Source organism: Bubalus kerabau, chromosome 1, assembly GCF_029407905.1.
Source record: "Bubalus kerabau isolate K-KA32 ecotype Philippines breed swamp buffalo chromosome 1, PCC_UOA_SB_1v2, whole genome shotgun sequence".
NCBI lineage: Eukaryota > Metazoa > Chordata > Mammalia > Artiodactyla > Bovidae > Bubalus > Bubalus kerabau.
The window spans coordinates 116,661,513-116,688,831 of NC_073624.1; the positions used below are offsets into that span (position 1 = coordinate 116,661,513).

Here is a 27,319-nt window from a genome sequence, read left to right on the forward strand (position 1 = left end):
GTATTTCCAGTGTCTCAAGTTGTTCCTGACAAACATTTGCTGAATGACTGCCTAAATGATTGCCCTTCTATGGGCTTAAATGGTAGAGGTTTAGATTTACAAACTGTGGTTCAAAGGATCACATTAGCAATCTATTAGCATTTCATTTCTTTTCTTTTCTTTTTTTTTTTAGCGTTTCATTTCTTAGATTGGCTAGGATAAGGGAAAGAAAAGGGAGGAGGAAACTGGAGGAAGGAGCTGGAGAAAAGGGAAAAGAGAGAATATAAACTGGTGATGATAATCCTTTGAATAGGGGGTGGGAGTTGTCAGGAATTAGGAAGTGTCAGAAATTAGGAGCCTTAGATCAGTGGCTGAAATTGGTGGGGTTCCCAAGAGTGGGATGGAAGCCATCATGAAGGCTAATTTCAATTTGGTCTCAGATGGTCAAACCACAAAAGGTTATGGAAAGGAGGTACAAGTTATTTATCTTTGATTAGACTGCATTGGGGCTTCCCTCGTGGCTCAGACAGTAAAGAATCTGCCTGCAATGTGGGATACCTGGGTTCGATCCCTGGGTTGGGAAGATCCCCTGGAGAAGGGAATCACTACCCACTCCAGGACTCACGGAATCGCAGAGTCGGACATGACTGAACGAATTTCACTTCAGACTGCATTGCTCTTGAGGCTGCCAGAGAAGTCAGTGCCAAGGGTACTGACATCCTGGGCACTGGTCTACCTATCTTGTATATTGGAAATTCTTCTTGAGGAGTCATTACTGATGTTACTATAATCCTTGTGAGTTTTACATCATTGTCGAGTAGAATGTCAATGAAGACAAATGGTTGAGAAATCAAAAGAATCACATGTGAAGAACCAAAATGAATGGATAAACTGAGGCATCTGTAGCATAGAGTGGGAAAGACAACTAGTTTCAGTGAGGTTGGGAGCGCTGAGGAAAAAACCTGTATCCTCTAAAGTGGAATTGGGTTAGTTACAATAGACGACTCTAAGTAGTTTGAAGTTTCAAGGACTACAACAGAGAAGAGTTGTTAAAGTTTTTAATCTCAAGGACCTCTTTATAGTCTTAAAAATTTAGGAGTCCAAAGATGTTTTATGTGCATTGAAGATAACTACATCGTATTTGAAATTAAGAAATGAGTAGTTATTATTTCATTTTAAACAATAAACCGATTAAATGTTAACAGAGAACAATCTTTTATATGAAAAGTAACTACTTTCCAAAATAAAAAAAATTGAGCAGAGTGGTTTTATGTTTTTGCAAATCTCTTTAATGTCTGGTTGAACAGCAGATGACTGGGATTTTAATATTTGCTTCTGTTTTCAGTGTTTCCATATCACATGTCATGTAGCCTCTGGAAAATTCCACTGTGTAATTATGACAGAATGAGTGTCAAAGCAAATAACATTTTAGAATTATTATGGAAATACTTTTGACTTCCCCCTTGAAAGAGTACTGGAACCCTCCGACCACACTTCAAGAACCGCTGTCTTAAGAGTTAGTATTAGTCAATCCAGCTTCAATTGAAAATAGCCATGAGGTTGGATTTACTTTTTCAAAATGAGGAAACAACACTGTTCTCATTATAAAGCGTCCAGACCATACACGAACATGCCATTTTCATCCATCAAACATACGAAAGCAGAAATGAGGGATCGCAAGTCAGGTAAAAGGATGGAGAAGTTGGAATGAAGAGCATCCCCGGAAGCCACGGTGACCCACTGAGTTAGGAAAAGCAAAACCAGCAAAAGACGCCGCCGAGGCGGTTAGGAGGAAAGAACTGTTGTTCTTACGGTGAAAAATGGGCGGGGAGAGGAAACGGTTATCCGGGATCCTAGAGTTTGTAGGAATTAGGCCCTGACACGGTAGGGAACTAAGGAGCGCTAGCTGTCCGGATGCGGCAAGGCAGGACCCGGAGGTTGGCCTCCCGCCCTCATCCTTCCCGGTACCAGGCCGGGGTGGGAAGTTGGGGGAGGCGGGGGCCGAGGTGGGCCGTGAGCGAGGCTGGGGTCAGGGCCGTACCCCGGAACGGAAGGGGCGAAGAGTTCTTTTCTTGCTAAGAGCGTAGAAAAGAGATGGCTGGAGGCGTCGTAGGGGGTGGAGGCGGGAACCCAAGTCTGGCGCTGCGAGTTTGGAGGTCGCCGGGGGAAAGGAAAAAGGTTCCGTTGCTAGGCGACCGGTCCTGGCCCCGCCTCCCAGTCGCGTCGCTAGGAGACGGGGAGGCCGGGGGGCGGGTGGCGGAGCCAGCCCTGCGTGCTGACGCTGATTGTATATGAGCGCGAGCGGCGGGCTCTCGGGTCTTTTTTAGCGCCATCTGCTCGCGGCGCCGCCTCCTGCTCCTCCCGCCGCCGCCCTGAGTCACTGCCTGCGCAGCTCGGGCCGCTCGGCTCCCCGCGCTCGCCACCGGTAACGGGCTGGGACCCGACGGAGAAGGGAGGGACGTGGAGGCCCCGGGCGGCCCGCGTGAGCGGAGGGGTGAGGGGGCTGGGGACGGCGAGCGGGGCCTCCGAGGCCGTCCGCGGAGGCCGGAGCCCAAGGCGCTGTTGGCGCCGCGACCCCGCCGGCGGAGAGGGCCCGCGGCTCGGCCGATGCTTCCCGGGAGAGCCGACCGGGAGGCGCGTGGGGCGGGGGAGCGTCGGCGCGGCCCGGGAGGGTCCGCCCCGGGGCCCTCTGAGCCCCGTTGGCCTTTCCGCGCCCGCGAGGGCGCGGCCCCGGCGAAGCCCTGGGGCCGGGAGCGGGGAGGCGGCCGAGCCGCTGGGAGCCGGGAGGCGCCCGGGGCGCAGGCCGAGTCGGGGTCTGCAGCCCACCGTCGCCGCGACGCCCACTCCCTGGAGGGGAGGCCGCGGGGGGAGGGAAGGAGCCGAGGCTGCGAATTCCGACGGGAGGGAGGGGCTGCGCGGGGACCAGGCCCCGGGGCGGGGAGGGGCGAGGAGGCGGCGAGGCTCCGGGCTGCCCGCCCCCGGGAGGTGGCGACCCGGCCGGGAGGGGAACCCCCCGCGGCTTCCCGCTGCACGTGGCCGGGGCCCAGGCGCGGGTGCAGACCCCCTTCTGGTAGCCCTCCACTAAAAGTTGAGGAGGTGGTGGGATGCGAGGGTGAGCAGGAAGCCAATCAGTCCAGCTCTTGGGTTTGCAACTCTTCCCTGCTTTTCTTTCATCTTAATCTTTTTAGGTACCGCAAGAAAGCGTGAATGTTAGTTGATGGATGAAGGAGCGGGGCCTTCACTGCTAGGATTTTTAAGAATTATCGCGTGTAAAGCACTTACGTTAGCTGTTGTTAACAAGAGATTCTTCTGTGTCCTCTCAAGTACAAATTAGAATTAGGATGGGTATCTTGATCAGGGCTTTTTTTTTATTTGGGAAGCATTGGTCGTAATTAGTCGACTCCTGAACAGTGGAACTAAATGATTTGGCCTGCAGTGTCTTTTTAATTCGTCGAGGGCGTCTGTTGCTTTCTTACTAGCTCCTTTATTCACGTTCCCACTGTAAGATACTTAACTAGCTGTGTGGTGTTTAACGTTATGGTGGAGGCGTTATGGGGTGAAATGAGACGCACAAGTAAACGTACTGAGCCAGGGTTGTAACCTGCTGCCTCATCTGTGCTTCATGCTTTGCCCTCAAAAAAAAAAAAAGAGGCCGGGAAAGGAGGCGGGGAATGAAGGCCTGTCGGGGAGGGCTGGGATTTTGGAGGAAGAAAGAGCCGGGCACGTGATGTCCTCAAAGAGCCCCAATTTTATTCTGTTTGATTGTGGGTTCTGTAAGGACTGCATTTTAAAAGCTCACAACTTACACTGCTTATCTGATTTCAGGAGAGCTGAGCTGGAAAACGAAATTTGCCATTTTTGAAAGTAGGTGGCATCAAAAATACTTTTTCAAATTAGTGTTTTAGGTCCTGTTTTGTTGTTAGCTTTAATAACTACTTCTATACTTATTTTCCTCAGGAAGTAATACACCTTACCTTTGATTGGATAAAGGAAAAGCCTTATATTTAGAATAACTTATTTAAAGCTGACAGAAGGTAAATGAGGTTTACAGTGACCTTCTGGGACTGATGTCTCAGGCTTATTCCGAAGTTGTCTGAGTTCAGATTAGTGGCCCAGATCTAAAATGGGCCTTTTACTTTTTAAAAAGATTGGTCCTTTCATACCAGTCTGAAAATTTTTATAAGTTTTATCTGTTGTACCTGTTTTTGATATTGGACCTATTGACAGGGAAAATTATTAAGCTGATACTAAATGTGACACGATTGTCTTTGTCATCTAACGATTAAAAAAACAAAACAAAACCCACACGTGTACCAGAACTAACTTAATCCACAGTGCTATTGCTTGTTTTATTACCTACTCAACTTGCCCATATTGCCTTGAGATGACGGATTCTGAACTCTACCAAATGTATTCAGTACATATCCTTTTGTAGGAAAAGTGGCTAAAAAAGGTAGAATCTGTTTGACTTCAAGGTATGAAGATGTCAAAATTAAACATTGCTTTTCTTCGTTTTCTGCTTGATAATTTGAAATATTAATGAAAGAGGCAATGAATCCTGATCTATTCTGTTCATACCCTCAAGTCTAATCCAATCTGTAATTGCTTATGTTCTTAGTTGATTCTTTTGAGTAAATATTTTAGCTCCTATTTGGACATATATCTTATATCATGAGCCAAACAGGCAAATTGGTTATTTGATATAAATTGTTGAGTGGTTATGAGTGTTCTGAAGAAAAAGAGCTGGAAAGTGGGAGATAGAGGAGTATCTATAACCTCTTTACATGAAGGAATTTGTTAAAATTATGCCAGTATTAAGTCCCATTTCGTACTAATTGCATCTGAATAAGTCGGGCAGAGTAGGGATTAGAACGTGAGCACTGCTGTTTTCCCTCATCCATGTAAGTTACTTAGTACTTTAACTGCAGATCAGTAGACCACATTGCTGGACTTGCCAAGTGCTCTCAACCCAGAGTTAGTTCTGGTTACCAACTCTGCTTTCTACTGCTACATAGTTTGGTATATTTTTACTTGTTCAGAAGTTTTATACATTTTGATTTTTATTGGAAAAGGGGGTCGTAATTTTGAAGAGTTTATTAATTACTTTGAAAATATTGTCTCAGATACAGAGGGTACAGACGAATACAACAGACATAAAACAATAGGATTTCTTGAATGATTATTCAGGCAATGTTTTAAAATTATTCTACATATATATAACTCAGTGCTCCTAGAGATAAGTAGTATCAACATTTAAATGAGGAAACTGAGGTACAGAGCAGTTAAAGAACTTATTATCCAAGGTTACAAAACTGAGAAATGATAGTTTATAATAAGGATTTTATATTGGTTTAAAGGAAGTTCCCTTGACTTAATTGTTGTACTATACAGTATATAGGGCTTCTCTCAGCTCAGTTGGTAAAGAATCCGCCTGCAATGCAGGAGACCTGGGTTCGATTCCTGGGTCGGGAAGATCTAGAGAAAGGGATAGGCTACCCACCCGCTCCAATATTCTTGGGCTTCCTTTGTGGCTCAGCTGCTGAAGAATCTGGCTGCAATGTGGGAGACCTGGGTTCGATCCCTGGATTGGGAAGATCCCCTGGAGAAGGGAAAGGCTACCCACTCCAGTGTTCTGGCCTATACAGTCCGTGGGGTCGCAAAGAGTTGGACACAACTGAGCGACTTGCACTTCACTTTATAGTATATATCTGCTTAGAATTTAAAAGCACTCTTTCTTGGGTTCCACTGGGCTTCAAAGGACAGTTAAAGCACTTATAGTCATGAAGATTTCTTCCAATATATGTCTGATATTGTGAATACCTTGTAGTTTTGTTAATTTTCACCAGATTATCAGTCCATGTGTGTTTCTCTGCTGTTTGGTCAGATGGTACTATAGATAATGTGATTACTTGAACAGAAGATAGTGTTCTCAAATAGGAGTGTATTTGGCTTGGGACCCGTATAAAAGTCAGTTCTGGATTGACTTGGTACCTCTGAAGTGAAAAAGTGAGCATAAAGAATGAGATGTTCTAGCTACGTAAAGAACGAGATGTACTACTACTACGAGGTTGTGTTGGAATCAAGTACTGAGCCCCTGGCCCACCGAAATTGTTGGTAGAACAGCAGTGTCCAAAATACAGGTTTGTTTAAAATGCATTCAGCTTGAGGTAGGTCTCAGGTAAAGGGAAATTCTTTTTTGGGGGTTTTACTGGTTCCCTTGAACCTTTTTGCTTTAAAACGTGTGTGTCCGTGCGCACTCAGTATTGGGCTTGGTTCCTCTCTAGAATTTTCCAAGCAGGAATACTGAAGTGGGTTGCCATTTTCTCCTCCAAGGGATCTTCCCCACCCAGGGAGTGAACCCAAGTCTCTTCTGTCTCCTGCATTGGCAGGTGGATCAGTTACCACTGTGGGCTTCCCGGGTGGCTCTCAGACAGTAAAGAATCGGTCTGCAATGCAGGAAACCTTGGTTTGATCCCTGGGTTGGGGAGATCCCCTGGAGAAGGGAAAGGCTACCCATTCCAGTACTTTTGACTGGAGAATTCCATGGACAGAAGCATGCTACAGCCCATGGGGTCACAAAGAGTTGGACACAGCTGAACAGCTAACACTTGTAGTTTTCTTTTTGTTATCCTTTAAAACTTTACTTTAAATTTTTTATTGTGCTGCGAGGCTTGTGGGATCTTAGTTTCTCAACCAGAGGTGGAACCCAAGCCCTCACAGTGAAAGTGTAGTGTTCTAACCATTGGATTGCCAGAAAATACCCCAAATGTGTAGTTTTTAATGACTGGCTATTTCACTGTAGCAGCTATTTTCTGTAAAGGAATATAACTAGGTTATATAATCTGTGTAGTAGGTGATAGGGTTTGGCTTTTGGAATAGTGGAATCGGCATGGGTATTGGAAGTCAGGTTTTAATTCCTAGTTTTTTCATTTCTGTGTGGCTGAGCAAGTTGCTTACTGTTTTATCTGCAAATAAGAGGAAAGTCTGTAAGTCTTACAGAGTAAGCTCTGTAAATGTTACTTTCCTTTCCTTCTCGTTGGAAATAGGAACAGAATCAAGTATACTGGAATGGTAGATCATTTGATTTCTGGACGTCTAGCTTTTACATAACCACAAAATAATCAGCTAACGATCTGATTGAATCACTCACTTCTACCTCTTTCTCCATTGGAAGATTTTCTTCATGTTCAGGTTTTCTGGTTCAGATTTGCCTTTAGTCTTGTTATGAACCCTGTCTTTACATTGAGATCTGTAACACTGAGTACTGGGTTGAACTTTTTATTGTAAATGTTAATCCTTAGGAATGTTTCTCCTTTTAATCTGTTTTTTTCCGATGTTAGTACAATGATACCAGCTTTTGGTTAAGGATTGTATTTTACCTTGAAGCTGTTTGTATTCTTGTTACAGATGTGTTTCTTATAAGTTGGATGCAGTTGAATTTTCTTTAATCTGATAGTTCTAAAAGGGAGCCTTTAGTTGATTTATGTAATCACTATGATAAGGTTTAATTTTAATTTGTGTGTGTGTGCTTTTTATTTGTCCAACCTGTTTTTCTTTTAGATTGATGTAAAATTAAGTATAGCTTCCCCAGTGGCTCAGTGGTAAAGAATCTGCCTGTAGTGCAGAAGTTTTGGGTTTGATCCCTGAGTCGGGAACCCACTGCAGTATTCTTGCCTGGAAAATCCCATGGACAGGATCCTGGTGGGCTCCAGTCTATGGGATCACAAGAGTGATCTGTTTCTGAACTTTTGGGGTCACCCTAGAAATTACAACGTGTTTATTTTGGAACAGTAGAGTAATCCATTTCCTCCCCACTTATTCTCACTGCTGACTTAATAGTATGGTAGTTTAAATTTGACACATTACACAGTGGTAATATTTCTTTTAAAATACTTTATTTTGATAGTATGCTAATATCCTTATTTCCTCTCATTTCTTCTTATGTCTTTAGACCTTCTCTTTGGGATCACTTGACTTATGCCTGAAGAATATACTTACAGAATTTATTAATGAGAGTGCTGGAGATATTTTAGCCTGAAAGTACCTGTTTTACCTTGTCAAAGGATATTTTGGTTGGGTGTAATAGTCTAAGATCCTTAGTTACTTTCAGCACATTGAGCACACAGACCATTCCGTCGTCTTTTGGTGTCTGTTGAAGAGAAGACGGCTGTCAGTCTTTTATGCGTTTGATGTTAATCTGAGTCTTTTTTCTGAATCCTTTTGAGGTGACTTCTGTCTCGTCTTGTATTTTCACTCAAGTATCTTAAGTGTGGGTTTTTTATTTTGCTAACTGGAATTTATGGACTTGTCTTCCATTAGTTCTGGAAAATAACTTGGCTGTTTATTTCTTCAAATATTCTGTCCATTCTCTCCTCTACTCCTAGAACATCAGTTAAATCTTTGTTAGACTTCATTGTATCCTAAAATGTCTTTTCCATGTTTTTTATTCTCTAGTCTCTGCCATACTTTGGAAGATTTCTTCTAAGCTCACTTTCAAACCGCTTAATTCTCTCTCCAGCTGTGTTTGGTTTACTGTTAAACCTGCCCATTTAGTTTGATTTCTGTTATTTTTATTTCTGGAAATTCTGTTCTTTGCCAGGTTTGCTCTTTTCACCTTTAGTAAATGAGTTTCTTATAGATACTGCTGCAGACACATATTTTCAAACTTAAAAGGCATGGTTGTTTTTTCTGCGCGTGTGGTCTTTTAGACAGTATTGAAGTCTTCCGTATGATTGACATCTGTTGCTCTCTGTCGCCCCTGTTCTTGCAGATGACTTCATGAACTTTGTAAGGTCTAGCGTGGTGCTCTCGCTTACATCTGGTATGCAGGTGCCTGGGAGTGCTGCTGATGGCTCTAAGCTCACAGCTTGAAGTTCGGGGCACAAGGCTGATGAGGTGGATTGGGGTTTTGTCCTGGAGAACTCATTTATTATCTATGGGAACAGCGCTTTGAGGTTTCTGCTTAATTTGGGAAGGTTGCTATAAAGATACCCTACTTTGGTAAGTCCAGGGCTTTTGGTTTCCGCAGACCGTTCGCATCTGAGGTTGGCAGGTTGCCCTCTGGGCAGAAGTAGTTTACTTATCCTTTTCCTTCCTGTTTTGCCTGCAGTTTGGGGTTAGTAATTTCTTATTATCTTACTTTTTTAAACAAATATTTGATTCTGTACTTTTAATTAATTTTCATTAGTAGAGTTGGTCTGCATAATCTAGCTTGTCACTTCCAGGAATGGAAAGTCTTCAGATCTCTTAGAAAGCAAATTCATGTCTGATAAGTAAAAATCTCACTGATTTTACTTAAAGTTGTTGACTTGCAGTTAAAAAAAAAAATCTGTAGATATTAAACTAAACTTGTGTTTTTTTGATGTGATCTGATTGCCTGAGACCACCTGTCTCAGAACCTGGGTTTCTTATTTAGAATTTTTTTTTTTTTTGCATCTACTCTCTCAGACATGTTAGTTTTGAATCTGGGTATGGGAATTGGTCCATTATTTTTATTTTTTTAGATTTGTTTGTAATTTTAGATTTATGGGAAAGTTGTAGAGATAGCTTACAGTTCCCATTTGCCCTTTACCCAATTTTCCCTAATGTTAATATCTTACATTACCAGGGTGCATTTACTGGTCAGTCTGTACATTTATCAGAACTGAAAGAATCTGATTTTAGCCATCATGCCAGCTAATTGTTTTGCGAAGGATAGTTCAAAATGGACAGATTGAAAGAAACTCTGTTTGTTGAGTATTAAGTAGATATCAAACAGATCTTTTACATGAATTTGCTTCTTAATAAGAGAAACCAATGAAGGAACCATTTTCTCCTGTGTTGAAGATGAAATAAGGCCAGAAGTTGTTTGCCTGAGCTAAATTCCCACAAAGCTGGTGTTAACCCAAATGGTCTGACTACAAAACTAGGCGTTGTTGTGTGCGCGCCCAGTCGTGTCTGGCTCTTTGCGGCCCTGTGGCAGGCTGCAGCCAGGCTTCTCTGGCCATGGGGTTCTCCAGGCAAGAATTCTGGAGTGGGTTGCCATCTCCAGGAGATCCTCCAGCCCAGGGACTGAACTCATGTCTCCTGCATTGCAGGCAGATTCTTTACCACTGAGCCATCAGAGAAGCATACTTTAAAAAATAGAAGTGTATATGACCAAGAAATCTATTACTTTAGCCGGAACGGGCAGATTGGAGAAGGCATCTCTGAGGAAATGAATTGCCCTCCTGTTCTATCTTGAATCTCTGTAATAATGCATCAAAATGATAAGAGTTTGAATTCTGAATGTAATGGTAGCAAAGTGGACGCTGAGGAACAGTGTAGCCAGTCTTCCGTGAACATGTTAGAATGTTGTAAAATTTTGAATTTAGAAATTTTGGGTGTTTCTTTTTGTTTCATACTTTTTGATAATTGTTGGATTTAGTAGACTATATATTCAAGGGAGCAAATTCTAAACTGTTACTAAATAGTATCTGGATAGGAAAACCTAATAATGCAGTATGAAATGTAAGCTCTCATTTACTTCTAGTCTTTTCTGTCTCATACACACCTGCTGTTAGGTTTCTGGTGTATTTTTCTAGAAATGTCTTATTCATAAGAAAGTATGTGTATGAGAATGGATATTCGTATATACTCAGGTTGCATTTTACTCCTGCTTTGTTCCTCTTTCCATATCAACTCAGATCTGCATCTTTTTTTTTTCTTTTTTTTAAAAATTATTTTATTTTTGGCTCTGCTGGCCTCTGCTTGCTGTGCAGGCTTTTCTTGTGTGGGCTTCTCGGTGTCGTGGCTTTGGTTGTAGAGCAGGGGCACTACGGTGTGCGGGGTTCAGTAGCTGCAGCTTGTGGGATCTTCCCGGATCAGGGGTCGGACCTGTCTCCTGAGTTGGCGGGTAGACTCCTCGCCACTGAGCCACCAGGGAAGTCTTGCTTTCTCTTCTTCTTCTGTTGTTGTTGTTGTTATTAATTGCAAAGCATTCCATTGCATGCACATTCCACACTAGTAGTTTAATTTTGCTAAGTAATTGTAGCTGCCGTATATGTGTCTGTATATATTTATATATATAAACTTTGTATATTATTCTGAAGGATACAGTGCAGTGATTGGAAAAAGCAGATATAATCCCTGGAATCATGAATGTTATGGTCTGGTCACTGGTGGAAGACAGACCTTAGTCAAATAATCACAATAATCTATAATTACAAACTGGAGATAGCTTATGATGGAAAGAAATGGGGCTTTATAAGAGTGTGTACAACCAAGAAATCTTACTTAGCCAAGATGTACAGATTGGAGAAGGCATCTCTGAACGAGTCAGTGCCAGTCTGTTTTGTCTTGAAGAAGTAAAACTTTGAGCGGAGTGTCAAAGAATATGTAGGACTTGGATTTTAGAAGAACCTATTAGACAAACGTGACACGTGTACAGGCACTTAGATCCTTTACTTCTCTTTTTTCAGGGTAGGTTCTCACAAATTGAATAACCAAGTCTGGAGATGGACATGTTTAAGGTGTTTGTTATTCCCATAGCCAAATTGCTCTCCAGAAAGATAACAGTTTATGGAATTCCCTGGTGACGCAGTGGTTAAGAATCTGCCTGCCAATTCAGGGGACATGGGTTTGCTCCCTGGTCCAGGAGGATTCCACAGGCCTGGATCAACTCAACCCACCCGCCACGACTGCAAGAGCCAAAACAAGAGAATAGCCCCCACTCATCACAACTAGAGAAAGCCTGTGTGCAGCAGGGAAGACCCAGCACAGCCAGAAATAAATAAAGGACAGAAAATAGTTTCTATAAATGGTAGCCATATTTAAGAATGCATATTCACCATAATTTTCCCTGCGTTATTGATCTGATAGAGCTGAAGCCCACTTGTGTTTCTTTGATTCAATATTTTCGTTATTTTTGAATTAGTATATTCGTAATTTTTTGCTAAGTGTTTTGTTAATGCTGACTTCATTAACCAGCATCGCTAGAGAAATACATAGTGCTGTTAGAGATTATTTACAGTAAATAGAAAATATTTAAAAATAGAGTAGGTTACAGTAGGAAGAATTATTTCCTTTATAATTGTCCAAAGGATGGATGTTGGATTAGTAATAATGCTCCAAAGGATAGCATTTGACTGCTAAAATCAGAAAGTCAGTTTTTTAAAGTGAAAAGTATATTAAACATATTGATATGAGGAATCAAATCTTGTTACTTTTTGTGAGTGAAAGACTAAGGTTTTGGGACTTCCCTGGTGGTCCAGTGGTTTAGAATCCACTTTGCAATACAAGGGATGTGGGTTTGATCCCTGGTTGTGGAACTGACTCCACGTGCCACAGAGCTCAGAAGCTTGTGCTCTGGAGGCCTGGGCCACAACTGGGGGTCCACGCGTGCCGCACAGCCAGCGAAGCCCTGCACGCCATGGCTGAGACCTGGTGCAGCCCAATTAATAAATAAAATGCTTTTTAAAAGATTAAGGTTTTAATTTTTCAAACATTAAAAACTGATTTTAACGTGGGAGTCTAAGCCTTTTTTTGTTTTGTTTCTCATTAAACTTTTTTAATGGGTCTCAAATTCTGTGACAGATTTTTGGTCATTTCCATTAAAAAGTACTGATTTTAAAAAGCTAATAACTTAAAACTGCCACACACAAAACTAATGGTTCACAAAACACTCTTCTGAAGGTTTTGCAATGCAGGTACCATTAACCAGACTTTTACTGTAAAAACTTAAATGGCCAATTGAGACAAACACCACTGATAAAGACTGGGGCGGCACGTACTGGGGGTAATACTCATGCAGCCTTGGGCTCTCTGGGCAGACTTGGTGGCCTTGCCAGTCCCAGGTGCCTCCTCTTGTCCACTGCTTTGATAATACCGCCAGCGACTGCCTGTCTCATGTCAGGAACGGCAAAACAGCCATGAGGCAGATAGATAGGCCAAGAAACTCTTAACACACATGGCCTTGCCAGGAATCATATCAGATCAGCAGATTTCAAGAACTCGGGGCCACCTTCTAGCTTTTTCCCAGAACACTTGGTCTTCATTTCAGCACGCTTGCATTAGAGCTGTGTGACAGTCCAGCACTGATTTGGGCCTGGATGGTTCAAGATCGTCACCTGAGCTGTGAAGCCAGCTGCTTCCGTTGGCGGGTCATTTTTGCTGTCACCAGCCACATTGCCACGAAGAACATCTTTGACAGCCATGTTCTTGAAGCTCACATTGTCCCCAGGAGGGCCATTACTCAAAGCATCACGGTGCATTTCAAAAGACTTAAGTTGTTTCCTTGACTGGAGCAAGGTGACCACATTGCCAGGTTTGAGAACACCAGGCTCTGTTTGACCCACAGGGACAGTATCAGTGCCAGTACTACCAATTTTGTAGCCATCCAGGAAGAGCAAACCCAAGGGCTTATCAGTTGGGCAGGTTGGTGGCAGGGTGCAGTCTGGAGCCTCAGGCAGTGTGGTTCAGTGGGCATTGCCATCTTTGTGGGTGACTTGGCATCCCTTGAAAGACAGGGTAGCACTTGATTCCAGCAGTGTTGTCACCACGACAACCAGAAATTGGCACAGATGCTTCTGTGTTGGGATTGTAGCCAGTTTTTTTAATGGAGGTGCTGACTTCCTTGGCAGTTATCTTTTCTGGCTGTAGGGTGGCACAGTGCAGTCCATTTCGTTACCTCCAGTGTAACGAAGGTTCCACACCCAGAGAGGAAGCCAGAAGGGCCTGCTCGTGGGTCTGCCCTTTCTTGGAAATACCAGCTTCAGATTGGCCAGCACAGGCGCCGGAATGTGCCTGGAGTTGTGTTTTTGATGAACTCTGTGTCCTGGGGGCTTCCTTGGTGGCTCAGTGACAAGCTGCTTGCCAGTGGGGGAGCTGTGGGTTTGATTCCTGGGTTGGAAAGGTCCCCTGGAGGAAATGGCCACCTATTCCAATCTTCTTGCTTGGGAAATCCCATGAACAGAGGAGCCCAGAGGGCTGTAGTCCGTGGCGTTGCAAAAGAGTCTGACACAACTTAGTGACTGATCAACCAGTGTGTCCCAGGGCGTCAGCTAGGTCACAAGAGTACTTGCTGGTCTTAAATCGACACAGGGAGGTATCACTGGTGATTGGTAATCACTTGTGTTCAGCTTTCAGTTTGTCCTAGACCCAGGCGTACTTGAAAGAGCCCTTTCCCATCTTGGCAGCCTCCGTTTTGGACTTTGCAGTGGTTCCCGGGTGAATCCCACAGTGTTTGTAGATCAGATGGCCTGTAGTGGTAGACTTCTCTGAATCTACATGTTCAGTGACAACAGTGTTGACTTGGGTCTTCTTTCCCATTTTTGCTCAGGTTTAGTGGTGGTTTTTACGACACGCGTGCCCTGGTGGCAAACCTGTTGTGAAAAAACTAAGCTTATTAAAAAAGTAAATCTGCATTACCCATGGCACTCAGCTGTTTTTCAGTCTTCTCTAAGTTAATCCTGATCCTATAGTGTGAAAGAGTGTAGGATATGCTCTGACCAGTCCTAACTGCTTCGTCGCTCAGTCATGTCCCACTCCTCGGACCCCGTGGATGATAGCCCGCCAGGCTCCTCTGTGGAAGTCTCCAGGCAAGAAGACTTGAGTCGGTTGCCATGGCCTCCTCCAGGGATCTTCCCGACCCAGGGATCAAACGCAGGTCTCCCACATTGCAGGCGGATTAGTTACCGTCTGAGCCACCAGGGAAGCCCTAATAACCAAGAACATTATGGACAAGTGTGCTGACATACTCAGGGTAAGCTGGAGGCATGGTAGTATTCAGTGATGTGACATTAAGTGCGTTTGAAGGGATGGGGAATGTTTACTTGGTGGATCTGGACCAGAGCTTTATAGCTGCCATTGAATAGTTTAAAGGGCTGACATTTAGTAACCAGAATTATTAAACTTAGGGGGAAAAGGAAGATCTCCAGGGGACCATGAGTGCAGTATGTGGCAGATTTTGGCTTTTAACATGAATTTGATGAAAATTAATAACTTAAAAAATCGAGCGGGTTTGAGAGAAGTAAAGCATTTTGTCCATGTGTTGGACTCTTGCAGCCCCAGGGACTGCAGTCCACCGGGCTCCTCCGTCCATGGGACTTTTCAGGAAGAGTACTGGTGTGGGTTGCCATTTCCTTCTCCAGGAGATCTTCCTGGCCGAGGGATTGAACCCTGGGTCTCCCGCATTGTAGGCAGATGCTTTACCGTCTGAGTCACCAGGGAAGTGCATTTGTCCATACAAAGAGGCAAATGCTTATAGCGGCTCTATTTGTAATACCCCCTCCCCCCAAAGAAAACCCAAGTGTCCATCAGCAGCTGAAAACTTAGAATAGAATGTATGTTTTCAATGGAATACCACTCTACAATAAAAAGTAATGAACTATGTGGTAAGTACTACAACATAGATGAATCTCATTCTGGATGGAAGAAGCCAGACCAAGGGGGAAAGTACATACTCTATGATGCCATTTTTATAAAATTACAGAAAATATAAGCTATAGTGACAGAAGGCAGGGCAACACTTGCTTGGGATGGGAGGCAGGAAGGAGAGGAGGGAGGTATTCTAACAAGGCAGGGGTATATTCATTATCGTGACTTTGATGGTTTCATATATATATATATATTTTTTGTTGTTGTTGTTGTTGTTGTTGTTGTTGTTGTTATCAAACTCCTCAAGAGTACTGGGAGGTACTAAGCAGCCCAAAAATTGACCGTTCATGGCTAAAGGAATTTGAATAAAGACTCTTTGTATCCCTCTTTGCCTGTGATTCGAGCACACCTCAGATGCTTTTAGCCAACAGCGCTGCTGTAAAACTCCGTGCCCAATAGAGTCTGATGCCAAGTAGTAACTTTCCTGTTGTAAGTAGCATCCTCTGAAGAATTGACCTCAGTGGCTAGTGTCAGTGTTCCACCTCCCGGCCCCTGTTTGTTTTTAAACACTTTTAATGGGAGTGTATATACGTGTGTGTGTGTGTGTGTGTGTGTGTATAATAGCTTTAGCATGGTATTGATTTAAAGAGCTTTGGTTTCAGCTATTTTTACTGGTTTTAAATACATTGTATGTTTTCTTTTTTTAACATTGATATTTCTCTCCATAGATATTTGGCATTTGTACAACATGGCAGACATCGACAAGTAAGTGACAGAAAGTTGGTTCTTGTTTCAGAGATTTGGCTTCACTGTGTACTGTGTGATTTAATTAACAGCAGTACTAATTATGTATTATGAAAATGTATGGTAATGACTAATGCTTAGTACCTACTGTTTTAAAAGTTGGGTACAGTGTATCCAAGACAAAATATAGTATACATAATCATTGTCATAAATATACTAAACCATTTGTCGGTGTTTATTCTTAGGAAAGTGGTGAGCACAATAATGAGTCATAAATATTTGGAGAATTCGTTTTTTACCATTTCTCAAAGATTTTACAACTTGCATTGTAAAGTATCGTACATAAAGATAAGTTTATAAAATTTAACGTGTAGAGTTGAAAGAACAACAGGACACTTCTGTGCAAGTTTTTAAGAATTGCAGCATTACTTTTAGAAGCCCTGTGTGACCCTTCTCATTTGCATCCTCCTCTTCTCTCCAGACGTGTCAGTACTATCCTGGCTTTGTCTAGTTCGCTTCTGTTTTTCTGTAGAGCTTCAGCTCCTACAAATTCTTAATCAGTATTTACTTTGGAAACTCTTAAATAGCAGTCACAAACTTAGCTGTGTAAAGAAAAATTGTAATATCGCTGAGGAGTCAAAAGTAGGAAAAGAAAGAGAGACTGTCTGGGTCATGGTCTGCCTTCAGCTTTCCTGAGTCTACAAAGGCTTATTTTGAAGAAGTCCCTGGGCAAGGTCATACATCCTGGAACCACAGGTTTACTGATGTCGGCATCTGGCAGGCTTCTAGTGCGGATGGATGTCTTGCGGAAGTATGGTCAAGGAGAAGGGGACGAGCGGCACTATTTGTGCTGTTTGTAATTCCATGGTAGCCTGCCAACTCAAACGAGTAGGTAAAACAACCTTTCAGGATGAAGGGGTTATAATGAGATTATCCGCAGCTGTTGTAGGCAGCAGAGCATGGAGGCGGGAGGGAGGAAACTTCATTACAAGGGCAGCACGTTGAAGTGCGTCTAAGAATCTGGCCAGTCCTCCCGTGCACACTGTCCATCATTAAAGAGAGTGGTAGTGTGGGTGTCGGTGGTGATGGCTTGCAAAATGATGGTCTCCTGAGTCACACTGCCCCGGTGTGGAGTGCTTGACCTCGGCTTCACAGTTGGCATTGTGCATCTCTTTTATCTTCCTGGGGTTTCTTTTTCTCCTCTCTGGAGTTTGCTGTGTCCCATGTTTTCTTTTTTTGTACTTTTGGTTTAGCACCTTGGAAGAGTACAAGGGCAGTGAATTATTTTGAGATGGCATGACTGAAATGACTGTTACCCTTCTGCTTGATAGTTTGGATATAGCATTCTAATTTGGGAATCACCTTTCTTTAGAATTTTGAAGGCATTGCTCCATTGTCAGCTTGCTTCTAGTGTTGAATTTCAAAGTCGTCATACTTCTTAATCACTTGTATGTGACACTTTTGAATAAATACAGACATATGTATCTATTTCTGGAAGCTACTCAGGCTTCAGAGTTCAAAATTTTTTACATTGTTAGGTTTTTATGCCTCTTGTGCTAGGCATACAGTGGTGGACCCTTTCAGTCTTGCAACTTGGTGTCTGTCATTTCTGGGGCATATTCTTGACTTCCTTTGTTGAATGTCTTGCTGTTTTCTATTTCTGGAGCTTCTGTTATATGTTGGACTGCTTTTTGCTCTAGTTTCTGTCTTTGTCTCTTTGCTCTTCTTTCTGGACAAAGCAGAAGAAACTATCTTTTAACTCTTGTTTCTAAATTTCTATTATTTTAGTTTTCAAACATTCCTTTGCTCTCTGTTCCTGTTTTTATAGCATCTTCTTCTTATTTCATTGATTATATCTTTTCTCTGGATATTCATTCTCTTGTATTATCTGTTCAGTCTTAAATTTTCTTTTCCTCTGTTTTGGTCTCAGTGTAGGAGGCTTTCCTCAGATAAGAAGTAATATTTGTTTGCTCATTAAGACTTGGGTGGAGGGAATGCATAGTTGAAGGATGTTTTTTTTTTTTTTTAAGTTAATTGGAGAGTTTGAGTGTTGGGGAGGGAAAGACTTACCAATTTAGTATTTAATCAATTTAATACCCATCAGGGTGGGTATTTGTTGTGAGAATCTCCAGTATTAGAATGGTACTTTTTTCCTGGGCTGGTCACACGGGCCAGTGAAGAGTGTTTGGGGGGCTAACTTGGGAGAGGGCAGCTAGGGAGGAATGTCTGTATTCCGCATTCTAGTATGCTTCTCTCTGGGGTCCTCTAGTCTGACCTCAGTTCCCTTTCCAAAGCAGAACCTATTCTGCTAGAGAGAGCATCCTAAGATTTATCAGTTTTTGCTTATCCTTCCTATTTTATCAACCTTCACCAAGCCCTAGTTCTAGTTGTATCTTTTTAAAGACACTGTAGGCTGGTTCTCAGCTCTACTACTATGGACTTAGATTTCAGTTCTCCGTAAATTTGTTGGCTCTTATTTCCCTGTCCTTCCGTATTTGTTTTAAAACTTCTTTATCATAATCTTAGTGGAGATTTTAGAAGGATTAAGATCAGTTGAGTATGTGCAATCTGCCATCTAGCCTTCATTTTGTTTTAACGAAAAAAGAAATTGGTTGTGGTAGCTTGATTCTGCCCTACCCCCTCCCACTCCATTATTTACTGTTGGATGCCTGTGAGCTCTTAGCAGGGTAGGAGGAGAGAGGATCCTTGTTCTTCACAGCAGGAGTCAGCAGACTCTGTAAAGGATCTGATCCTAAATATTTTAGGCATTTTGGGCCATGTGGTCTGTGTTGCAGCTATTCAGCTCTGTTATAGTGCCACCAGGGAAGTTGGGCTGTGTGAAAGAAACCATAGGCAGTAAATAAATAAATGTGGCTGTGTTCCAGTAAAACTTTATTTAAAGAATAGAAATGGGCTGGATTTGGCCATATGACAGTTTGTGGACTCTTGTTTTAAAGCTTTAAGTTTTAGATGTTCAATAAGTGATTGAATGAGACGACACCTGGGGGAAGAACTGTTCCACATTATCTTTAGTTAGTGACCTTGGCTCTAAATATGCTTAATTTTATAATAAAAGATACTCCCAAAATAATCTGTGTTGCTTCTGATGGGAAGACTGCTTTTTTCCCCCTTAGTTGACAGAAACAGATTTTTGTAGAATACAGTTTACCTTTTCTGTAGTTGTTACTGTATGAAAATTAGGTCATATTTGTTCCTGTGTGCAAATTAAGTTTTCAAATGCTTTTTTAAGATATGAAAGCAGCTAATTTTCTAAACCAAATACTAAAATGTAAAATTACATAAGAAATTGTATGATGATCTTTATATTGACTTAGGTATCCCTGTTTTAATACTGATTGTAATATCATGTTCAAAAACTAGAATTTTAAGATGAAATTGGAAGGATATTGTTACTTTCTCCTAGTTTTACTCTGAGCATGAAGTAGACTCAGGTCTTCCCCTTAACTTTTACTGTTCTTCCCCATCTCCACTATGAAGTAAAGAAAAAGGAAAGTCCAAAGATAGATACAGGCTTATGTGGTTGTTCTACAGCTAAGAGAGATTCAGGAGCCTTTTGTTTTTCCAGACTCCTTTTATTCTTAGCTGGAGACTTCTTCTCCAGGATGCCTCGTGGTCCTACATGGCTGCTGGAACTAGCCATCATATCCCTGTTGTAGGGAGAGAACAATACCAAACAAGCCTCAGCTGTTTGCCATCCTATTAAGGAAGATGGTAAAATTCTGCATTGCTTCTCCTTTTTATCTCACTGCCAGAATTTGGTTATATAGCCACATCTATCTGAAAGGTAGGCTGGACTACGTAGACTTGTTAGATTGATGTATTACCATAACATATAAAATCAGGAGTGCTGTTACTAGGAAGAGTGAAATCAGTAGATATTGAGTTGGAAGCACATACTTTCTGATGTTATAGTCTCTGAATCACAACCCATCAAATCACATTTTTAGCTTAAAGTATAAACTTTATATTTGAAAAGCTTTTAAGTGAAATTTTAAGTACTTCCAATTTGTACTTATTTACATATGAAGTTTGAAAACTGAATTATCTTTTAGATTTCTTGTTTCATGTTTTTGAAAGAGGCATATTAACCTAGAAAATGAATTGAAGTTTTCTATAATTTTTTTTTTTTTTTGGGTAATTGGTACATTTGAACCTTGGTGTGATACTATAATATTATAGCAAAGAACAGTCTGAACTTGATCAAGATTTGGATGATGTTGAAGAAGTAGAAGAAGAAGAAACTGGTGAAGAAACAAAAATCAAAGGTATTATTTTAAATTACTTCAGGAGCCAGTGATTGCTGGCTCACGTCTTATACAGGACAGTAATAAACGCCATTCTCTTTGAATACCTGTCCACCTTCCTGACTAGCCACACCCACAGCAGCAGTTTTGCGTGTGAATGTATGTTTGGGATGGGGAGGGAGAAATGGAAAGGAAGAGGGAGATGGAGGTGGAGTAAGGGAGGAAGGCATGGATCTGGTGACCCATCAGCGGTCACTGTGGCCCTCTACTGCCGGTTTGACATCATGTCAAACAGTTGCCTATGAGTTTTATCTGAATTTAGAAGTGTCTTAGGTAGTGGTAGGAGTTGTTGGTAGTGGTGCTTCTAAACATTAGCTTAGTCTTGAAAAGGTTTAACATGTAGAAAATATGTTGTATGTATGTCTGTCTTTTTTTAATCCTTTCTAACCAACCAAAAAAAGAATATTTATTAAATGTAGACAAAAATCACTCAACATTTTCTTTAGCGATTTATTTTTAAAAGGGGTAATAATGGCTAGTGGGGAATTATACTGCTTTAGGGTATAAAGGGGCAAGAATATCAAGGTACCAGATGACTTGACTTCCATTTTTAGGCCAGAATGAGGTTTATTGTGAAAAGACTACTGAACTAATGATACCGGACTGTATCTTTATGGCCAGTATTGGTACTTCTAAAAGTATATTGGTTATCACAACTGTATATCATCGAAGAATCAAATTACTATTAGAAGTAAATTGATCTTTAAAGACATAAACTGGGAAAATTGATGCAATTTTTTGATAAAGTCTGTATTGACAGAGCAGATGAGATAGCAGAATAGTTTGTTTTGCACAAATGTAGCTTATTTTTGGATGGAGTATAATTTTTAGAGGCCATTAATAACCAAATTTTGTTTGGCTTTAGTTACAGCCTTTGACTGTCTCAACTGTTAGCTTGGTTCAGGTGCACATAAGCACATTGCACAAGCTCAAAGAATCATTCAGGTCATTCATTTGACCATCTTTCTCCCAGGCTTGAAAGGGTTGCTGTTTTTGCAGTTTTCTTATGTGTTGTCTGACTCCAAAGGGTTATCAAAGATCACAGATAGGCATCTGGATGAATCTTTGAACTTCTCAAAACACAAGGTGGGTAAAACACATAGGAAGAGAAAGGATAGTGTTCATAATAGTTGTGGCAGTGGCCTTGAGAAGTGGTGGGCCTTAGACATCTTGAGGAACCTGAACTTGTTCTGTACGCTAGATTTTCCTAGAGTGAATTTTCCTTACCTTGCTGTTCGTCTCTACTCATACCAGAGATTTATGGGCTAGTCAGGAAAGCTTCATGATTGGATTGCCCTATTAAAATAGCATAATACATTTTCATAAAATCCTTCTTTCGATGCCCTTTTGTTTTTTTTTTTTTAAAGCGCGTCAGCTGACTGTTCAGATGATGCAAAATCCTCAGATTCTTGCAGCCCTTCAAGAAAGACTTGATGGTCTGGTAGAAACACCAACAGGATACATTGAAAGGTACACGTTCTTCTTTTTCATAGTCTGTCTTTCTATAATCAGCATTGCAGGTGAATATTTTTAAGGTCATCTGGGACTTAATGTATGTCACAGTGGAAAAGCTAATGTTCATTATAGGATTATTGGGAGTTTAAAATTTTGCTAAGTACCAATTTAGAGTTGGTCTTTTAAAGTTTATTTTGGTTCATCTCCATAGGAAGTATATGAATCTTAAATCATCCCTGAGATTTGTTTAGAGATTTGTTAGAAATGCAGAGAATTAGCAGAAATACAGACTTCTTATTTATTTCATTGGTGATAAAAGTCATTAGTAATAACCCAAGTATCTTATTCTGCCTCTGATATTTTTTACACAACTTTGATTTTAAGATCTGCCCACGTTGCTGTCTATATGTATCTTAGTCAGTAGTCTCTCTGTGTTCCCTGGCTCTCTGTGATGTGCGTCCACCATGCTTCACTGTATGCTTTTTCTTTGACGGCCATCTGGATTGTCTCCAAGCTCCATCAACACAGATTCCATTGTGATGGTCATCCTGGTGCATGTGCTCTTAAGGGGTTGTGTGAGAGTTTCTTTGGAGTATGTACTTCTCTATGGGATTGATAGTTATAGGATATGCAAGCCTTCAGTACTTCCAGGATATGTGAAGGTTGATTTAGCTTTGTGTCCTTGCCAGCAGTTGGCATCATTCAGCCTTATAGTTTTTGTCTTTACCAGCCTAAGAGATGCAGGCTCCTTTTGTTTATTTGTATTTTCTGATTTTTAATGAATTGACGTTCTTTGCATGATAATTGGGAGTGAGCCTTTTAGGTTGCTCGTTTGTACCCTTTGGCCCATTCACTTTTGGGGGTTTACTGTCTTTTTCTTGTTTTGTAGGAGTTTGTGTTCTGGATTTTAATCCTGTCTCAGTTTTAGACTTTGTAACTAATTTTTGTGTCATTTCTATTAATTTTGTCCATGGTGTCCTCCATTAAATCCTTAATTTTTATGTTCATTAACTTTTTTACCTATGTCTTGTTCTTTTGAAAAGATGTCTTTTCCTTGCTCCTGCGTTTCCTATTGACTTGATTAGTTTTATCTTCTACCTTTAGACCTTGAATCCTTCTAGAGATCACCTTTCTATTTCTTATGCTTCACTCCACGGTTCCTTCTTTCCCCATTTATTTCTGTTACCACCTTTATTACATATCAGATTCTTCTAAACACCTTTGTCTCTGAGCAGCACTCTTCTTCTCTCGCAGCAGCACTCTGCGCTGTTTCTGCCTGTTCTTTTGTCATTGTCCCACTTACTGACTGTGGCTTTAGAGCATGTCTTCATATCTGACAGTGAGTTGCTTTCTCCTACCATCTCTCACCCATCATGGAACACACTCTTAGGATTGCTCTTACCATCTGTAGCCCGTTATCCCATGTATGGTTGAGGATGAGTTTATTGGGGTTTTCTTAAAAAACAAACAGAACCCCCAAAATAAAGCAACTAAAATTTTGACAGGAATTCCACTATCTTTTTGGTATTAAATTGTCTCATCCATGTCCTCGTATTTATTCAGATCATATTCTGTATTTTATTACAAAGTGTTCTTAATTTGTATTGTTATTGTGACTATTATTTTATTTTTTACTGTATTTTCTGTTTGCCTTTTTTTTTTTCCCCCCCGACCCCCTGACTCTTGATTTTGTTATTCAGTGTATATGCATATGTACTGTGCTTAGTCGCTGAGTCATATCCAGCTCTTTCATGACCCCATGCACTGCAGTCCCTCAGGCTGGTTGCAAGAATTCTGGAGTGGGCTGCCATTTGAGTTGTTCATGATAAAGGAGTGCTATTGATTAGTATTAAAGTTGATTTGGGTCCAGAAACCTTGCTATTCTTGTTGTATAGTAATTTGTTCTTTTATTTTTCCCATAGCCCCAAAGTCTCATCTGCAAACAAGGGCAGTTTTAATTCTCATCTTCCACATTATATCACACTCCATGGTAATTTTTCTTTCTTGATAACATTGGCCAGGACTTTCAATATTGTGTTAAGCATTAGCATCAAAAATGAGCACTCTAATCTTTACCAGAATTGAATGTATAATCTCTTCACTAATTTGGTATCTATTGGTGATTTTTTAATGGTCTTCTTGTCCTTTATAGATTCTGATGATCTTTTGACTTTTTCTTTGAATTTACTAATTATATATTAAATATATACTTTGGGAAATATGAGTTGGGTACTTAGGGTGGGTAGTTACCTTATTCACTAGTGGAAAGAGCTTACGTGTGCTGGTAAACTAATGTCTTCAATTTCTCTTTGGTCAATTGTGGAGTTTTATTTTCTAAAAATATGCATTTTATCTAGGTGTAAAATTTATTAGTATTCAGTTCATACTTTTAAAAAATCGAATTGTCCCTTCCATATTCTGTACTTTGTATCTTCATTAGTTTTTCCAGTTGTCTCAATCTTAATGTTTTTAAGAACAGGCTTTGATTTTCCATTTTCATATGTTTTTGTTATTGCTGCTTTTCCCCCCCTTGCCTTTAACGTTATTTCCTTATTTGGGTTTGCTCTATTCCTCTTTCCAGTTTCTTGATTGCATGTTTAGTTCAAAAAACCTTTAACAGCCATAAAACTTTCTCTAAATGTTATGGGTATGTTTAGTGTGAAGATCTGTATGCCAAAGTCAGTAGCTTAGGCATATTAGTTGTACTGTTCAGATTCTCTTTATTTCTGGTTATTGATTAATTTCTTTATCAGTTTCTGGGATAGATGTGTAAAAAATGTTCATTCACTTAATTTACCTCTCTCTTATTGTAGTAAAATAGCTTATAATCTAATAGCTTTATTTACCCTTATTGATCTCTTAAATTCACCGATAATGTACTTCCTGTAGGCTTCTGTTTTTTTTCCTTCTAGGCAACAGTAAATTTTACCAATTTTTAAATCACCTATACCTTATGTGACATCTCCTGGATTTTTTTTTTTACTTCCTCAAAATTATTTTTAATGAATATGAGTGTCTGTGGCATATTTCTGGAAGCCTCTTAGGCAATTTTTATTTTACCTTCATATCTGAAATTTTACTTGGTCTTCATATCTTAAAATTTTAGGTTCAAGTCTTAAATATCACTTCATTTTTTTTCTTCTATATTGTAGGTTCAAAGTCTTAAATATCACTTCATTTTTTTTTCCTTCTATATTGTATATTCTTGTGTTTCCTTTGAAGCCTGATGTCACTTTGATTCCTTTTCCTTTATAGGTTATTTGCTTTTTTCATTAATACCTTTAGAATTTGCTTGTCTTTGATAGTTATATGTCTCAGTAACGTCTCAGTGCTTTGAGTAAGGATTTTCATATTTCTTTAACTCTGAGAAATTTATTATACACATTGCTTCAGGTAATCTACCTCTCTTCTCTTTTTCAGCTGTTAACATTTATCATCCATGTCTCCATATCTTCTAGCTTTTCTGTCTTTACCACTGCCTGTCTGAGAGCTTTTAAATCTCATGGATTTTTTTCCTTCAGTTGAACCTCTATTGTTTATCCTATTTGTTGGTTGTTTTAGTTACTGTATTTCTAATACTTAGTATTCCCACCTTGTTTTACAGTTCTTGGTCTTGTTTCATAGTATCTATCCTCCTTCATCCCTTTAAATATATTTACATTCTTGTTTAAATCCTTCATCTGTCTAATAATGCTTTAGATGCTAAATAGTTCATTCTTGCGTAGTACTCAGGAACCATCTAGTTATTCTGATCTTACTTCTCTGGCTCACTGGGCGATATCAGTTACTCCTGTGAGTATCGAGGGAGGGTTGGCGGTTAGACTTTGGTTTTGACAGTCTCATGGGGTTTAGAGAGAGAGGGGGCAGGATGAGCCTGAGGAGAGCTCCCGTCACCTCAGTCTCATGGGGTTTAGAGAAGGGGGGGCAGGATGAGCCTGAGGAGAGCTCCCGTCACCTCAGACTGTGGGCTGGCAATTGCAGACAGTTTCTTGGGAGGAAGCAGTCTACTTTGGTTGTAATTGTTGCTCCTGGATTGGAGTTGGGGGAAGAGTGAGTGCTTACGGCTCTGAGTGCGTCCAGCTTTCATCAGCTCTTTGTGTTATCCTAAGAACTGGGCTCTCTGAAGGGTGAAGGGGACTGCAGTGAGCGTTGAAAGCAGATGCAGTACTTAAAAGCTTTGCTGCACAAAAGTTTTCTTCCAACTTGACCTCACCGTTACCTACTCTGGTTATCACCACCACCCATCCCTGTCTTTGAAGTTGCAGCCCGCTCACCCTGTCTGTACCAGTTAAAGGCAGCCTGCGGTCTTACTCAGAATTTGCTCATGGGATGTGTTTGTGTGTGAGTGTGTGTGTCTCAATTGGCTCACAGTGTGTGTGTGTGTGTTTATCAGAGAGATATAGAGCTATGGAGCCTTGTTGTCTCCATAAAGTTTCTAGGATTTGGGTTTTTTTTTTGGACATGTGAAGTTGAGGGTAAAGCTAGGTGACCAAGTTCTTTGACCGCCTTGACAGAACAGTTTACTTTCAAGTATAAAAAATAAAACTTGATACTTCAGGTTTTTGTTTTTTGTTTGTTTTAATTACCTTTAGTGGCTAAATAAGAGATTTAATTTGATTACAACAATATGTCTATGGCAGGAAATTTTTTTTTTTAGCTTTTGATTTTTTTATTGGAGAATTGATGATTGTGCTGTGAATGTTTCAGGTTGACAGTCGAGGGAGGCAGCCATACATATACATGCATCCATTCTCTCCCAGATTCTCCTCTCACCCAGGCTCCACCTAACATTGAACAGAGTTCCCTGTGATACAGAGTAGATCCTTGTTGGCTATCCATTTTAAATCTAGCTATATGTACACGTCAGTCCCAAACTTGCTAACTGTCCTTTCCCCTCATGCTTTCCTTCCTCTCTGACAACCATAAGTTCATTCTCTGTGAGTCTGTTTTGTAAATAAGTTCATTTGTGTCATTTCTTTTTAGATTCTATTATAAGGGATGTCATACAATATTTCCTCTTCTGTTTTACTTACTTCACCCAGTATATCAATCTCTAGGTCCATTCATTACGGCAGAAAATTCTAACCTGGATTTTGGATGTGTTGTACAAACTGCCTGAGTGAATGTTTTTTGGGTGTTAGAGGGATTCATAAGTTTAGTAATTTTTTGAGGGGCTCATAAACTAGGTGTGTATATTCTTTTTAAATCTATGTCGCGTAGTGGATCATATGAATTATACTTTAGGAAAGCTGTTATTTTAAGAATCCCCCTCCCCTCTTCATAAATACTATGTACTTATTTAATGTAATTTCAAATTCCAAATTAAATATTGAGAGTAGAAAAAAAATAATGCTGTAGGTCCATTATTTTTCCAGAAAGAGATATGGTCCCCTCCTTTCCTGTAATAATAATAGACACAGGTGAGATAAGCAGTTGACCCTTGAATAAGGAGCTAACCAGTGTATAACTTTATACATAGTGTA

The 27,319-nt window shown here is 40.7% G+C and overlaps 1 protein-coding gene and 1 pseudogene across 7 annotated transcripts in view; one reads left to right on the forward strand and one right to left on the reverse strand.

The window, feature by feature from the left end:
* Nucleotides 1-1,843: 1,843 nt before the first annotated feature.
* NAP1L1 (nucleosome assembly protein 1 like 1) overlaps nucleotides 1,844-27,319 on the forward strand; it is a 35,104-nt gene continuing 9,628 nt past the window's right edge. For 3 of the 7 annotated variants that reach the window (XM_055587386.1, XM_055587387.1, XM_055587388.1), the window contains exons 1-3: nucleotides 16,041-16,077; nucleotides 20,257-20,342; nucleotides 21,749-21,851. In XM_055587386.1, coding sequence (XP_055443361.1) covers nucleotides 16,061-16,077; nucleotides 20,257-20,342; nucleotides 21,749-21,851 — 206 coding nt within the window. In that variant the 5' untranslated portion in view covers nucleotides 16,041-16,060. Of the gene's footprint in view, nucleotides 1,917-2,218; nucleotides 2,405-3,804; nucleotides 3,844-16,040; nucleotides 16,078-20,256; nucleotides 20,343-21,748; nucleotides 21,852-27,319 lie in introns of those variants that run through there. The other 4 variants (XM_055587391.1, XM_055587392.1, XM_055587389.1 and 1 more) reach the window with 4 other exon arrangements.
* Nucleotides 2,055-14,265, reverse strand: LOC129653287 (putative elongation factor 1-alpha-like 3; annotated as a pseudogene).